The 16,645-nt window shown below is 36.6% G+C and overlaps 1 protein-coding gene across 3 annotated transcripts in view; it reads left to right on the forward strand.

The window, feature by feature from the left end:
* The window catches only part of AHCTF1 (AT-hook containing transcription factor 1), a 79,427-nt gene extending 64,809 nt beyond the window's left edge, over nt 1–14,618 (forward strand). For 2 of the 3 annotated variants that reach the window (XM_047754522.1, XM_047754521.1), the window contains 6 exons: nt 2,028–2,113; nt 5,106–5,314; nt 6,811–8,629; nt 11,278–11,411; nt 12,884–12,966; nt 14,158–14,618. In XM_047754522.1, coding sequence (XP_047610478.1) covers nt 2,028–2,113; nt 5,106–5,314; nt 6,811–8,629; nt 11,278–11,411; nt 12,884–12,966; nt 14,158–14,347 — 2,521 coding nt within the window. In that variant the 3' untranslated portion in view covers nt 14,348–14,618. Of the gene's footprint in view, nt 1–2,027; nt 2,114–5,105; nt 5,315–6,810; nt 8,630–11,277; nt 11,412–12,883; nt 12,967–14,157 lie in introns of those variants that run through there. The other variant, XM_047754523.1, reaches the window with a different exon arrangement.
* Nucleotides 14,619–16,645: the final 2,027 nt, after the last annotated feature.

Here is a 16,645-nt window from a genome sequence, read left to right on the forward strand (position 1 = left end):
TTTGATGATTCTATTTTTGTCGAAAACCAAAAGTTTCACTCTCAGCCATGCATTTCTCTAAGATCTCCCACTTTCAGTGGTTCGGGGTGATAAAGGGGGGATGATTCAGAGGGAGTATTGTTCCCTGCCCTTTGGTTGATATCAGACTTTAACAGATTTTGTTTTTTAGTGGCTGCTTGAACTTTTTTTTTTTTTTTTTTTACGGCCATACCTGCAGCATATGGAAGTTCCCAGGCTAGAGGTTGAATTGGAGCTGTAGCTGCTAGCCTATGCCACAGCCACAGCAACAACAGATCCAAGCCACATCTGCAGCTTATGCCTCAGCTTGTGGCAACACTGGATCCTTAACCTACTGAGCGAGGCCAGGAATCAAACCCACATCCTCATGGACACTATGTCAGGTTCTTAATTCACTGAGCCACAACAGGAACTCCTGCTTGAACCAGTATGCTCCTAATTAATCAGTTTCGTTTAGCACTTACACATTTAGGCAGTGTACTGGCTGATGTAGGGCACTGCTGATTGAAATGTGGTCTAAGAGGGTTGATGCCAGTTCCCAAATAACTTACAGTCTGCAACAAGATAGCAGTTTATGTTAGGATATAAATCGGTATACTGCTGCCTTTATTGAAAGTCAGCTAGCTAGTCAGTTAGTAATTGATTGACCTTCTGACATAAATTCCTTATCTCATCGCAAGACTAGACATATCAGCACTTTGAGAAACATAGCTGCAGAGGATACAAAAAAAAGTTGCAGCTTCAGTTATCAAGAAGTAGTAAGGGTAATTTACTAAGATTAACCCACATAAAACATAATTTAAGACCTTGTAAATGGTTCATTCTAAGTCCTGAGAATGACTTCACAAACCCACCCACAAAAGTCAGCATATAATAGTCACCTCTTATACATTGAACTCAACCATGTGCTTTATTTCTGAGAAAGAGAATTCCTGATTAACTGCAGTCTTTGTCAGGCCTTCATGGGAAAAGTGAGAGAAAACATTTTGAAAGGATTATCAGGATTGTTTCATTGTTTAATTCTAAGGTTTTTAAAATTTTTATGAAAACTAGTATTTATCGCAGTGGATCTGATGGATACTTACAACAGTGACAGAGCAAAGAACAGTCACTTTGTGGTCATCAGTGGCAACCTAGGCAAATATTCACCATCTTGGCAAGCTTGTTCCTTTTTAAACGTAAACTTACTTAGTTATTGATTTTTAGTTATCCTTCCTTATAGTTAACATTTTGATTGAGATGTCTTAAAAATATATCTATACATAAATGTGTATATTCCAAATACCTACTTATTCTTCAGTTTACCTTATAATTTATTTATCCCATTTAAAAAAAATCACCATGCTTTGGAGTTCCCTGGTGACCTAGCGGTTAAGGTCAGCATTGTCACTGCTTTGACTCAGGCTCAGTCCCTGGCCTGGGAAATTCTGCATGCCACGGGTTTGGCAAAAAAAAAAAAAATCAGCATGTTTTAGTTGGGTTTAGGGAAAGGCCAACTCAGAATAAGAAGGGACCACTGTCAGCATATTTCCAGAACTTTTTCAAGCAGGTTAATACAGGTCTCACCGGTCTCCCATTCTGAGTCATTTATCATACTCTTTGCAATTAGTATTAAAATATTGAATCTGATTCTACTGAGTATGTAGGGAAAGCATCCATAATATTAGATAGATTTATTCGAAGAATGTGGCCACCGCTAATTAAAAATTGGCATAAATGTATATACTGAGTAGCATTTTAAATCATTTTATTTGTAGCTTTAACAGGCCATGCTATTTTTTTCAACCAAATAAAATGTTAGAAAGTGGGAAAAACAAATACAGCATTACTTGTTTCTAAATTCACTTGTAATTTATAGGTATTACTCAAAATGAACTTGCATGGTATTAATTTCTCTGCACTTTGGTTTTCATCAACAAAATGGAAGGTAGGAGTTGGGGTAGGATTAAAGCAAGTTAAAGCAGATGGGATCTTTTTACACACTAAAGTATGTATTTCTTTTTCTAAAGGAGTATCCTCACCCCAGAGTCCATGGTACCAGATTTAGACAAAGGCCTAGTGTCTATTGAAACCTGTACCTCTACGATTAGAACAGGTAACAATAAATATTATTTTGACTTTAGAATTATTTCATTTTAGTGTTTTTGACAGGGAGTGGTCTATTCTTAGGTCAAAAGAGTCTATTATCCAGAGTTTCTTATCTCATTTATTCCTCTCCAGTCACTTCCCAGGCTAAAAATAGAATTCAGAGGACATGTGTCAGCTGTCAAAACAGTGGGTTGCCTCTAAGCAGTGTATGGTTCTAATAGTGGAAGCCTTAGAATGGTTTTTATAGGCATAGTTAAAGAAGAGCAAAGTAGATAACCAGGCCCCTGCTTTTTGATCTTCTGGGATATGGATATCTGTACAGGGCATCTTCCATATTTATTCTGGGTTTGTGGTAACTTATGGCCAAGATTGGCTTGTTAGGAGTTCCCGCTGTGGTGCGACAGGATGAATGGCATCTCTGCAGCACCAGGATGCAGTTCGATCCCCAGCCCAGCACAGTGGGTTAAAGGATCTGGCGTTGCCACAGCTGCAGCTTAGGTTACAACTGTGATCTGATCTTTGGCCCAGGAACTCCATATGCTGTGGGTGGCCAAGAAAGAAGAAGAAAAAAAAAAAGGTTGGCTTATTATTATTAGAAAATAATCACAAATGACTGAATTTGCTCCAGAGAAATTAACAGATATATGGAATTTTTTTAAAATCCAATGAATTTTTTTTTTCTCTTTTCTCCTTCTCCCTCTCCTTTCTTTCTTCTTCTTCCTTCTTGTGCATCCTCTCAGACACTGGCGACACAGAGAAGAGGAAGATAGGTTTTCCTCATTGAACTCAGTTCAGTTTAGGGAAAGCAGACACCTTGAATGTATATGCCTAGAATTTCATTTGAGGACAAAATAATGCTGTTATGGCGTCGACGTCGACGCTGTCTGACTCTAGAGCTCCTGCTCTTAACCATCACACCCTTCTGCCTGTCACATGAATAGGGCTTAGGACAAGCTTGAGTAGAACTGCACCAAGCCCCCGCCTCCCCCATCCCAGTTCTCATTAAGAATGTAATTTTGTTTATTGTAGAAAAATCAGGAAATTATAATCTAACATATAAACTAAAAACCCCTATAACCTGGTTACCCATTTTAAGAATCAATTATTAAGAAAGTGTCTTTTTGGAGTTCCCGTCGTGGCGCAGTGGTTAACGAATCCGACTAGGAACCATGAGGTTGCGGGTTCGGTCCCTGCCCTTGCTCAGTGGGTTAACGATCCGGTGTTGCCGTGAGCTGTGGTGTAGGTTGCAGACGCGGCTCGGATCCCAAGTTGCTGTGGCTCTGGCGTAGGCCAGTGGCCTGGGAACCTCCATATGCAGCGGGAGCGGCCCAAAGAAATAGCAAAAAAGACCAAAACAAAACAAAGAAAGTGTCTTTTCCTTGAATTTTTTTCCCCTGTGTATATTTTTCCCCATATGTTGAAAGAGGAGATAAGTATGGTGGATAGAGTGCCAGGGATTTATCCAGACCACTTGGGTTTATAACCCAGTTCTGTACTTACTATGTGTAAGACTGTGAGCTCTACCTCTCGTCTATAAAATTTAATTGCTTTAAATGTTAACAAAAGCTCAGTAAATGTTAGCTATTTATTGTCAAAAAACAACTTTCCACTTAATATATTTTAACACATTTTCCCATGTTATTAATACAGATTAATCCTTTGCTTTTTAATGGCTATAATAGCATTTCTTTTTTTCTTTTTCTTTTTCTTTAATTTTTAGGGCTACACTGTTGGCATGTGGAAGTTCCCAGGCTAGGGATCGAATTGGAGGTGTAGCTGCTGGCCTACACCACAGCTTGTGGAAAGGCTGGATCCTTAACCCACTGAACAAGGGAACAAACCGCATCCTCGTAGATACTGGTCGGGTTCATTGCCACTGACCCACAATGGGAATGCCTATAATAGTATTTCATAGTATGGATATTCTATGGTATCTCTGTAATTACTAATTGGTGAACACTTTGGGCTGATCACCTATTTTGTTTATTTTACTGTTTCATTTCTACAATGGATATTACTGTGTATATACATCTTTGTACATTCTATGTCAGTATTTCTTTTGAGTAGCTTCCTAAACAGGGACCTGCTGGATCAAGGAGTGTGGAGATTTTTAACATTTTGTTTTCTCCAATATGAGTTGTTTTCTCCTTTCATACATTAATGATTGGAAAATAAATGCATATTTTCCCATTCCTCTTTGCCAAATTGACAGGTAGAAAAACTTTTTCATTTGTTTTATAAGCAGTCTTTGTATATTAGGGATATTTGCCTCATTGTCTGTTAAAAGTATGAAAATATTTTTTCTTAGTTGGTCTTTTTAAAAAATCTTTAAGTAGGTTTTTGTTAAACACTAAATGGTTTTTAATTGAATTGCTCAGATCCAGCACCCCCCACCCCCAGTGATTGGGGTTTTGTGTCATTTACAAACTCTCAATCCAAATAGGGCCTCTGAGTGCTAATGATACAAAACTTTGGCAAAGAGGAAGATGAAAGATAAGGAGGAATTATTTTTATGATTCCCCCACCCCCTAATTTATTTAAGTGGTATTTTGGGGTTCTTGAGATTCTTTCTGCCAAATGGGAGGTATCTAGTCCTTTTCACAGCCAGGTCAAAGCCCAGGTTGCTTGTCCCTCATGTAATTCTATAATATCTCAACAAGGATAGCTGGTTATCTAATCATCACCCATAAGCATAATTTTCATGTTAATGAGGAACAAACAACTGAGCTTTTATCTTGTGTTTTATCTTTGTGGAAAGCAAACATGTATTATTGTTTAACCTGAGTAATTGATTGGATACTGATGAATCAGGAATAATATATCAATCATAGGCTTTTCCTCTTTAAGGTGTTAGAAAGTTTTTGGCATTACGGCAATTTTTCAAGGAAGTGCAAAGTGCAATGCAGCCCTTCCCCTCTGTATGCTTCCCAAATTGTGCACGTTATCTTTTTTTGTTTTTAGTTTAAAATATGGAAGATTAACTCTCATTTTTCTTTCAGCTGTGGCCGATGTCCTTGGTGATAATGGAAGCTCTGGGCTTCTTATCTCTGAAAGCCCTGCAATCTCTGAACATAGGCTTGACCAGGAAGTAGCATTGAACGTAAAAGAAGATCAAGAAATAGAAGTTGATGTACTAAAAGCAAGTGTTGACTTACAAGAAGAAAAGCCTCCAATTTCTGATGATCCTCCTGATACTCAAGAAATTCATGTAAAAAAATTAATTTTTTTATTTCTTTGTTTTTTAGTTTTGGTTTAGTTAGGTTTCAAACCGCAGTTCAAATCTAATGTATTTGTTTATTTGACTGCTATCTGAAAACCTCTTTATAAAAATCTCTGCTTAAAAAGTATAAATATATTGTAGAGTTATATAGAGCACATCTTTTAAGTATGAAATTATTTTTCATGAAAACAAAAAGGTGTTAAGTCACAATTTAAAGAATTTAATTTTTGCTTAGTATCCAGTTCAAATGAAAATTATTTTAGCTTTGAGAAAATAGATATTGGCTACTCTAGAGGCAGGTATTACATCAAAACTATCTAGAGCATGTGTGAAAATAATTGAGTTAAATAGGATTTTTTTCCCCCATTCACACTTGTGGGAAAATGATATTCTGCTGGCTGCGGCTTCCTATACATTCCAGAAGGACTTTTTTGTATTAATATGGTTCATGGCTCCTAAAAATTCCACCAAATTGCTTTTATTATCCACAGTCAACGTTTATTTGATAAATGAATTCGAGATAAAGAAAAATCACCTCTTCTAATTATTTATAGAAATATGATTATATAATATTTGGGAAGTTGAACTCAAAAATGTCATGGTTATCCATATTAAATTTCATAAGTATTCTCACTGTGAAGTAGATGGATAAAGTCCTGATTATTTCATCTGGGAAGCTAATAAGATTTGTGGGCACGGTATACGTGGGAATCCTCATTTCTGGGTGTTTCCAGTCTTTCATTTCACTGAATGTTTGGGGAGTGGGAAAATGTCATTGTCTAGGTGGGTGGTGATGTTCTACCTTCTTGGTCAGGAGATCTCTCTGTTACTTTCTGCCTCCTCCTTTTTCTCCCCTTCCCTTACCAAAAGGTAAATGCAAGGACCATTCCTTCTTCCACCAAACCCTTGCAAGAGAGGTACTGAACTTGAAAGCCTTAGGAATTTCATGGTTTATGCAGCCCCAGCAAAGGGAAGAGGATTGAGTCTAGCCCAAGGGAGCTTATGTAGGTGAATTCTTCTTCAACCTTATGGGGATCATGCTGTTTAGAAAAAGTGTGGTTAGTTAGGTAATTTGGGGATTATTCATTAATAAACACAGTTTGGGGGTTGTTTCTTTTTCTCCGGTTAATTTTTTTTGGGGGGGGTAAGAATAGAATAAGTCCTTAAATTCTCACAACTGTTAGCTTCATAATAGTAATTCTTAAGGTTTTGTTAAAGACTGTCTTTTTAGCCAGGAAAATGTAGAATTTCTACTTTAATTCCGTTCAGAATCTCAATCTTTTTCTATCTACTTATTTTGACTGAATGAGAAAGTCTAATCGCTTAAATAGATATTTTATAAAGTAAACCCATAAATATATGCCATATCAAATGTAGTTTTTGTTTAACAATTCATACACCACGAGTAAGATGGTCATTAAAAAATTATGCTTTAGTTTAAAATAAATATATACATTAATAGTCTCATCTTTAATTCATTTTAGGTGGTTGAACATGAAAAGGTTGAAGTTCAAGATTCAGGACAAGAGGCTAGGAATCTTTCATTTAATGAGTTGTATCCCTCAGGAACTCTTAAGCTTCAATACAATTTTGATACCATTGAGAAACAGTTTTGTGACTTGCCTGATAGTAAAGACTCTGCTGAGTGCGACATTGCTGAAGTAGATGGGGAACTTTTTGTGGCACAGAGCAACTTTACCTTGATTTTGGAAGGTGAAGAAGGAGAAATGGAGACAGGTGATTCTGCAGCATCGAATGTGTTAGCTAAAGCAGCTAATGCAGCAACTGAGGAAAAACATACCTGCAGTAGGGAAAATGATAGTCACAGACATGTTGCAAATTTGCCATCTGTCCTAACTAGTGATCAAGAGTCCCAGAAGGTAGAGACGTTACCATATGTGCCTGAACCAATTAAAGTAGCAATTGCAGAAAATTTATTGGATGTAATTAAAGACACAAGAAGTAAAGAAATTACTTCAGATACAATGGAACAGTCCATTCATGACAACATACCTTTAATAAGCCAAAAGGTAATGTGTTCCACCAAGTTAGCCAAAACTCCATTTAAGACTGTTCAGGAAACAAGTGCAGTGACTATAAATGTCAGCCAGGTTAATGACATGATTTCCTCCAGAACTCGCAAGAAAAGACGTGTCCAAGACATGAGTGTCAAATCAGCACATCAGGAAGAGTCAGCAGATGTTGCTACTCCTGAGATGCTGGGGCTTTCCATTATGAAGAAAACTAGAAAAACAAAAGAAATTTCAGGAGCTTTTGAAAGTGCCTCTTCTGATGACAAAGGAATATCTCAGAACCAGCAAACACCTCAAAATTCTGTTACTCCTAGGAGGGGAAGGAGGAAGAAAGAAATTAATCAAGACACATCAGAAGATATTAATTCTGTGGAACAAGAGTTACAAGCTACTCCAGGTAGGGAATTAAGAAGAGTAAAATCATCTCAGTTGTTGGAATCAGTGACTGAAGAAACTTCTTTTAGAAAAGATGTTAAGCTTTCATCTGTTACAAAAAGGACTCCGAAGAGAATCAAAAAATCTGTAGAAAATCAGGAAAGTGTTGAAGTTATCAATGATTTGAAAGTTAGTAAAATAGCAAGTCCTAGCAGAAGCACCAGAAAATTGAGGAGTGCTTGTTTGGAAACTTCTGAAAGTACAGCTGGGGAGTCCACTGAACAGCAGCTGCCTCTTCAGCGTAACAGAAGGGTTAGAAAGAGAGAAGGTAGTGCATCAGATGCTGTAGAAGATTCCAAACTTGATTCATCGCAGCAGAAGCCTCCAGCAGAATTTGATACCCCTGCTACACCTAGAAAACGTGGTAGACCAAGAAAAACCAATCCATCTGAAGATGTAGAATCTAAGGCTGTTAAGGGAGCAAGAAGTCCCGAGACGAGAGAAGGTCTCAACATCCAAAGGAGATCCACAAGAAATACCCCAGCGAAAAGTGGAAATACTGAGGTTGGAAAACTAGCCTTAGAAACATCAGTTTTAGTGCCAAGTGAAGAACTTGCTACACCAGTGAGCTCTAAGAAAAAGCCTACAAAAAGGACTGAAAACCAAAGCCAGAAACGTCCATTACGCTCAATATCAGAAAAATGCATAGATGAGGAAATGACACACAAAGTAGATGACCAAGAGGAAAAATTGCTTGCCACAGTTGCTTTGACTAAATCTTCCCGTGGCACAAGGACTAGATCTAGCAAGGCCGTCTTGTTGCCGGACCTTTCTGAACCAAAAAATGAGTCTTTATTTTCTCCTCCTGTGTCAAAGATTGCAAGGAAAGAGAAAGGTACTTTTATTTCAATTCAAAGCACAATTTTCATCGCATTCAGAGTCTTTAGCTTAACATTCTGTCATTTCAAACATGATTAGGTTGTGTTTGAGTCACTAATGGACTTTTTCTCCTAACAATGACTTGTAGTTATAGGGAATCCCCCCTCCCCCAAAAAACCTTTCCATTTTGGATCTTTTAATAGTAAAATTAAAAGATTTTATATTTCACAGTTTATTTTTAGATTCAGGAATTTTCTGTTTCAGCATGACTTTTTAAATCCTATCATTCACTTGACATTGGTTTAATTTTTACAATAGTATCATGTCCCTTTATTCTACCCCGAGATTGTAGTTTCTATCCTCTTGCAATATCTTATATTCCTTGTTGCCTATTTAACTTGTGTTTTATTTAAAAAGCTCCTTCAGGGTAGGGGTAGGGGGCATAGAGAAGAGTGGATACAAAATTACATAATTAGAAAGCTGGAGCCCATCCTCTGTTTAATTGAAACATGGCAAAAAATACAGATATCTTAGAACCACTAGTTAAAAAGAATATAGAGCTTGACACTTCACTGGGTTTTCTCTAATTCCATTACTCAGCAGCCAGTATTTGAGAAGAGTTTGCTGTATGCCCGAGGCTATACTGGGGGATGCCTTCTCAGTTCATTTGATTCTCATTATAACTTGGTGTAGCATAGGTAGCTATTACCTCCCTCTTTCTACAGTGAGGAAATTGAAGTTCAATAAAACTGAGCACCTGCATCACTCAGGTAATAAGTAACTGGTGGTGTCTTGGAGCTGACTCCTGCTGGCCAGGGAGAGCCAGTTGTTAAATATTCAGGAATTTTCTGAGGAAGTATTGTCTGGCTAATAGAAGTGGTATGGCTGAACATTTTTGCATGTGATAATGTTTTTGTATATCTTTCTTTGTTCCTTTGGTTCAGGGGAAAACTATAGGGGAAGAATATGAGTTAGTCTTTGAAAAGCCAAAGAAGCTGTTGCTCCAGGTAGCCTGGAAAGAGAAAAGCAGAACATATCATTTTCATAGAAAGGATTTGCTTGTTTGTTTAACTCCAAAGGAGGGAAGTTACCACCAGTGCCATTTATGCTACTTATCAGCTGGGGGCAGAGATGATTTTTATTTCTGATCTCACCTCTCTTTTTTGTTAAGAATCACATGCTTTAAAAGCAGAATTGGGCATCTTAATAGAACTCTTGATTGTCCCAGTAGGTGAAATGACATTGAGAATTTTATTTTAAAGATTTGTAAATTATACTTTTGAAGTAGTAACATTATAACTTGCAAATATCTATAAAGCACTTTCTATATAGTACCAATATTCTAATCCTTTATAATCTTCACAGTAACTTTATAGGTATTAATCCCATTTTATAGAAACTGAGGCACAGAGAAGTTTAGGTAATTTACCTTTGGTGCCTCAGCTTATAAATCCAGAAGCTGGGATTTAATTTTATGGTTCAACTGCACCATGCCACTTCCATTAATACATTGCTAATGGCCATTAATGTAGAGACCCTTTAATAAAAACAGGAAAATATTTGAGATCGAGTCTGGGATAAATGTTTTTAATTACATATTTTCAACTATTTCTTTTTTCTTTTCTTTTTTGTCTTTTTAGGGCCACACTTGAGGCATATGGAGGTTCCCAGGCCAGGGGTCCAATCAGAACTGTAGCTGCTGGCCTACACCACAGCAATGTCAGATCCTCAACCCACTGAGCGAGACCAGGGATTGAACCTGCAGCCCCATGGTTCTTAGTCAAATTCATTTCCACTGTGCCACAACGGGAACTCCTCATATAATTCTTAATTAAACCATTTATATTTGTCTATAGAATATCTTCCTATCAAACTGTTTCTTGATTATTACTTCCTCTGCTTACTTTTTTTTTCTTTTATGATGTGCATTTTTCTATTGTTCTTCTTGCTTGGAACAATTAGCTCAGAATGATCTAGGAGGAAAGGGGGTTTGAGTCTCTTTGTAAATAAAATTGCTTTTTAAACTAAAAACCTTGCCTTTGAAAAAGTAGGAATTATGAAGCAGAGTAGCTCAGGTTACACAGGCAAGTGTACTTGAGAGATACTTGTGGGTTCAGTTCCATACCATTAATTACTAAAGCGAGTATCTGAACAAAGTCAGTCACACCCCCAACTTGGTTTCCTAGTACATTGAAAAGTTATGTTTATACCGTAGTCTTTTAAGTGTACATTAGTATTATATCTTAAAAAATGTGCACACCTTAATTATAAAATACTTTATTGCTAAAAAATGCTAACCATCATCTGAGCTTTAAGCAAGTAATGTTTTTGCAGTAGTGACATCAAAGATTACTGATCCCCATGACAAATTTAATAATGAAAAAAGTTTAAAATATTGCAAAAATTACCAAGATATGGCACGGAGACATGAAGTGAGCAAACGCTGTTGGAAGAATGGCGTTAATAGACTTGCCGAAAACCTTTGGTTTGCCATATACCATATTTCAAACCTTCAAATATGCTGTACCTTTTTTATTGTGCGTCATTTTTCTTGCCCTTCATTTCACTTCACAGATACGGCTTTTTTTGTTTTGTTTTTTTTTATTGAATTTTTATATGAATTTGAATTGAATTTATAGTTTTTTTCCTTTTATCTTTTTTTAGCTAAAAAAATAGAGGCTCCTGCACAGCTGAAAGAATTAGTTTCAGATTTATCTTCTCAATTTGTCTTCTCACCTCCTGCCTTAAGGACCAGGCAAAAAAACTTAACTAATACATCGAAACTTATAGACAAACTGGTAAGAAACGCATGATTTTATTTGTATGTGTATTTATACATGCTTTTTATTTCTTAAAGCAATGCTTCCTGGATAAACTTCTTTAAAAAAGAGCAGATGTATACTCTTAAGTCCTACTTTTGCAGACCCTACCTTTAAGATGGATTGGTATGTTACTCATGGTATATTATTAACAGCCTATTACCTATTAGGAAAAGGTTTTTAAATTTTAGTGTTTCACCAGAATTATCTGGATGTATTTATTTAAAATACAGATTGCTGACCTAGAGTGTCACTTAAAGACTACACTTGGAGAGATGGTGTTTTAGAGTTGACTGTATTACCTAGTTGCATGTAACTCTAAAATAAAATAATTTAGGGATTGAGTGTGAGCATAAGACCCTTATACTTACCAATCTTTTGTTTTATTTTGCTTTTTTTTTTTTTAGGGCCGCACCCACGGCATATGGAGGTTCCCAGGCTAGGGGTCTAATCGGAGCTACAGCTGCCAGCCTACACCACAGCCACAGCAACGCCAGATCCTGTACCCACTGAGCAAGGCCAGGGATCGAACCCAAAACCTCATGGTTCCTAGTCAGATTCATTTCCACTGCACCATGACAGGAACTCCAATACTTATTAATTTTAATTCACGATCATTTCCTTTTTCTTTCTTTTTATGGTTGCACCCACAGCGTGTGGAAGTTCCCCGGCCAGGTATCAAATCCGAGCCACAACTGTGACCTATGCCATAGCTACAGCAGTGCTGGATCTTTAACCCACTGTGCCATGCTGGGAACTCCCCATAGGCATTTCTTGAACTGGCCATGAGCCATTTACTATGCAAGGACAAAGACTGACACAGAAATAGGCAGAATCCTTGTCTCTCAGGAGCTCAGTTTAATTGAAGAGGCAAAAGTGCACAAGGTTATTTCAGTGTGATGAGAATCATTATACCCAGATCTATAGACCCTTATAGACAGAAGGCAAAGGAGACAGGCATTTCTGGAAGAGAAAACAGCAGATGCAAAGGCACAGAAGCCTGGTAGTACATGAGGAAGTTCACAAACTAGCAAATAGCTATGTGTGTATTTTAAGTAGTTTTGATGGAAAAGTGAATTCTAGGGAGGAAAAATTAGTCACTGGTAGTTTAATTCTCATGCAGCACCAAGAGCCTGGATTTAGACAGAGGCAGTGAAACAAAAGGGCAGTGGTCCATGGAAACATTCCAGAATCAAACTGATAAGGCTTGGAGATCAGTTGAATGTGTGAGGAAGAGGGATAACCAGCCATCATCGATGACCAGGGTTTCTACCAGAAAATATAGGGAGTCTCTTTGATATTTGTTGAGTTTGAATTCATTCAGCACTGTTTAGCTCATTTAACACTGTTCATTTAGCACTGAATTCCATGACTCAGGATAGAACTTTTTTCAATTTAGATTTTAAGTATTTAATTACTTATGGTTGATCTTTTAAATTTTTAACCCGTAGGAAGATGATGCTCCATCAGTGGAAACTGTGGAAAAGCAACAAGTGAAAAGAGCCCGGACCACAAAAACAAGACAAGCAAGCAAGTAAGGCTTTTTCTATGCTGTGATTTTTTTCTGTCTAGTTTCTTAAAATTAGATTTGAGAAGAGTCTTCAAAGAGAAATTAACCTCATCAGAAAAGGGTAATTCTTAGGGGCATTCCCTGGCTCCATGTAATTGTTAGATTTCACTGCCGAAGGTGGCTTTCTCTGTGTAGCATGAACACCCATTCATTTGAAGGGTAGTGGGATGGGGGTGGTTGAGTACCCAATGAATTTTGTTTTTGTAATGGGTTAGGGGTGGGAGTGGCAAAAATTTTGCCTTTTCCTTAGTAAAGATAGATGATACCTATCAATAAAAGTAGTTAAAAACTGAAAAATCCTGTGATTGTTTCACTAATATCAATTAAAACTTCATCCATGGGGGAGTTCCCGTTGTGGCTCAGCAGAAAGGAATCTGACTAGCATCCATGAGGACGCAGGTTGGATCCCTGGCCTCGCCCAGTGGGTTAAGGATCAGGCATTGCCATGAGCTGTGGTGTAAGTCACGGATTCGGCTCAGATCTGGCTTTGTTGTGGCTGTGGTGTAGGCCGGCAGCTACAGCTCAGATTCAACCCCTAACCTGGGAACCTCTGTATGCCACAGGTGCAGCCCTTAAAAAAATCATCAGTGGGGATATTAGTCCATTTCAGATATATTTGTGCTTGAAGTTTCATAAAAGTGAATTTCATAAAAGTACAAAGTAATCCATTTTATCTTACTTTAAGTATTTAATGAGAGGTTTTGACTATAATTAATAACACTTTACATATAAGTTGGTTTGTGTGTGTGTTGGAAACTACTTCATATATGAAAATATATACTCAGTTGCTAATTGCTGGCGTTTGAGAATTGCCATTTCTCTTACACCTTATTATGGGCCTGCTGGGCTCTCATTCCATGGACTGACAACTCCTTGTAACCGACCAGTATTTATTAATACATATGAAAGGTTTAAACAAAAATTCAGCAGTAATTGTTTTGAGTATCCCGATCATCAAGAAAAATTTCTATCATGTGAAACCATAACTCTTTCTAATTAGCTTATATGACTAAAGTTTTATTTCACTTCTCCTTTATAAAATAAAAGCACCAGGAAGGGGCAATACCTAACATTTCTTTCCTATATTGGGAAGTCAATTACATTTTATATTATTATAACATATTTGTTCTTACGTGAATTATCTTTTTATCTCAGAAACACAGAAAAGGAAAGTTGGTCACCTCCCCCAGTGGAAGTTAAGCTGATCTCGCCCCTGGCCAGCCCAGTCGATGGAGTAAAGAGCAGACCAAGAAGGGCCGCAGAAGTGACAGGAAAAACTCTTGGAAGGAGCAGGAAGAAAGTGTCTTCCTTCCCAAAGCAAGTTCTGCGCAGAAAAATGCTGTAATTTTTTTCAAGTTTTTAATGTACACCTATTTGTAAAGTCATCAGAATTGTGTGGATTATTAAAAGTTGTCTAATTTGGAAGAAAGTAATTTATATAAATTATTGTAAATTTTTGTAAACAGAGGTCTTCACTAGGTAAAGTAACTCCATATGGAGTATGACTCTTTTAGTCCAGGCATTTTTTTTCTATTTTATATTAAGACTTCATACATTTATATAATATGTAAATATGGCTTATTACTGGAATGTTAAATAAAGCGTATACTTCAGTAGTCTGTGTCTGTTAGATTTTTGAGAGGGGATTTCTGTTTTAATAATGATTTTATATGCTAGTAGGTATTGATTCCATTTTCTTTATAGTTAAAAGTATTAGACCAATTTTAAAATGAGGCCAATTGAACTGTTGTTGTTTTTTTTTAAGTTGCTATTTTATTATTTATGCACTTTGCTTCTGGGATTAAGATTTCTAATGATAAGTTTTGGGGGGTACTGTTAGTATGTTGAAATTGAATTATGGGCATGTAATTTTGCCACTTTTTTGTAGTTTAACAGATTTTATGTATTCTACCTCAAATTAGTAATTTTCTAAGTAATGCATTGGTTAAATATGTTGGCATTTCTTATTCAGCAAGCTTAAAGGCTATTATCTTTGAAGTCTCTTAATTATTCAGAGACTAATTATCCAGGTTAGACTGACCGGTTCACTGCTGACTAGCAACTTCTTACAAGGGTTTGAGTAGGCTATCGAGTGCACCTTATAAGGGTTTGTTTCATGGCTATTCAGTGTACTTTGTATGTGCCTAATATTGATAGAATGAGAAGTGTGAACAAATTTTTATAATAGTCTTACTGTCAAGGAGCTTGCTAATGAATCGCAGAAATCCCTTAAAATATTCAGGTTTTAAAATTGACAGATTCTTATAGGACCTCAGGCAGAGTATTGAAGATGGGGAAAGAGTGTGAGTAGATGTGGAAAAAGCTAAAGAAAACCACTCTGTTCTCTGCAGTGTGACTGTGTGCAGTTAAGTGGTGGTACTTGGTGTAGGCTATAAAACTCATTAATAAGTAAGGGTTGTAAAATAATTTATGACAGGTAACTGAGAGCATGTAGTGAATGGACCATTAATAATTGATCACCTAGAAACAAACTGCTTTTGTTGGCGAAGCTTTTTTAATGTCCTGGTGTGAGGCATAAGCAGTGTAGTCTCTACATTTTTTTACCAAATAATAATACAAATAATGGGAAAATGATGAAAATGCCTATGCCAAGTATTGACAGAGTGAAGGTGGCAGTACGAGTGCGGCCTTTTAGTCAGGTTAGTGATCAATGTTACATTGCCTTGTTGAAAATCTGACTATGACTTTTATTAATTTTTTAATATTAGTTATCAAACTTGTATTTAAGCTGCTTGTCATTTACCGAATATTAAATTTATTTAAATGAACTTGTTAAATGAATAATTTAAAGATCTAAACATAATACAGTAAACAATTTCATTTCTTTGTGCACGTAGCACAATAAAAAAATTGACAAGAAAAATGTATTGTCAAGTTAATAATTTCTTAATACAGTTTGGTGAATATAGACATGTGCTATGTATTTTTAATAATGTACTTTTTCCCCCTCAGAAACAATAGATCATAAGCAAATTGCCAATTCTGATCTATGTATTTAAAATGCATTTATGTACAAAGATACCAGTCATTGAGTTGTTACTACAGCATTTTAGGATAAAATATGGATTGTACTCATTCTAGGACCTTTAGCAGTTGCCTATCTTTGATTATCAATGGAGCGTATTGAATTTTAAGCTAATTGTGAACAATTGACCCATTCAGCAGACTTTGAATTGTCTGCTGTAGAACAAAGGCTGAACTAGAGACTGAAGATACAAAGAAAATCTTTGTTCTCCAGCAGCTTACAGTCTTATGTTAAATGATTTGTAGCAGTACATATTGTGGTAAGGTAAATCATCTTTGGCTCCCAGAGCAAGATCAGGTAGAGTTCATTTTGCCTGCACAGAACTTGAAGGCTTCTGGAGCTAGAAGCATTTGGGGTGACTGCAAAGGACAGATGGGATTTGGATAAGTGCATGCTGGAACAACACGCAAAAGCTTATTTAATGGTAATTAATCTTGAATTGGATACAAGGTAATGATGACCTCATATGAGGTCCTCTTTCTACCTTTGCTGCTTTTTCTCTCGTACATTTATATAAAATATTGCTTTGCACATTTTCAGTTGGCATCAGTTCTGTCTAGTCCCTAAACATTCGTCTGTATTGCAGAAAATTATTAG

Source organism: Phacochoerus africanus, chromosome 12 (genome assembly GCF_016906955.1).
Source record: "Phacochoerus africanus isolate WHEZ1 chromosome 12, ROS_Pafr_v1, whole genome shotgun sequence".
In the NCBI taxonomy this organism is placed as follows: domain Eukaryota; kingdom Metazoa; phylum Chordata; class Mammalia; order Artiodactyla; family Suidae; genus Phacochoerus; species Phacochoerus africanus.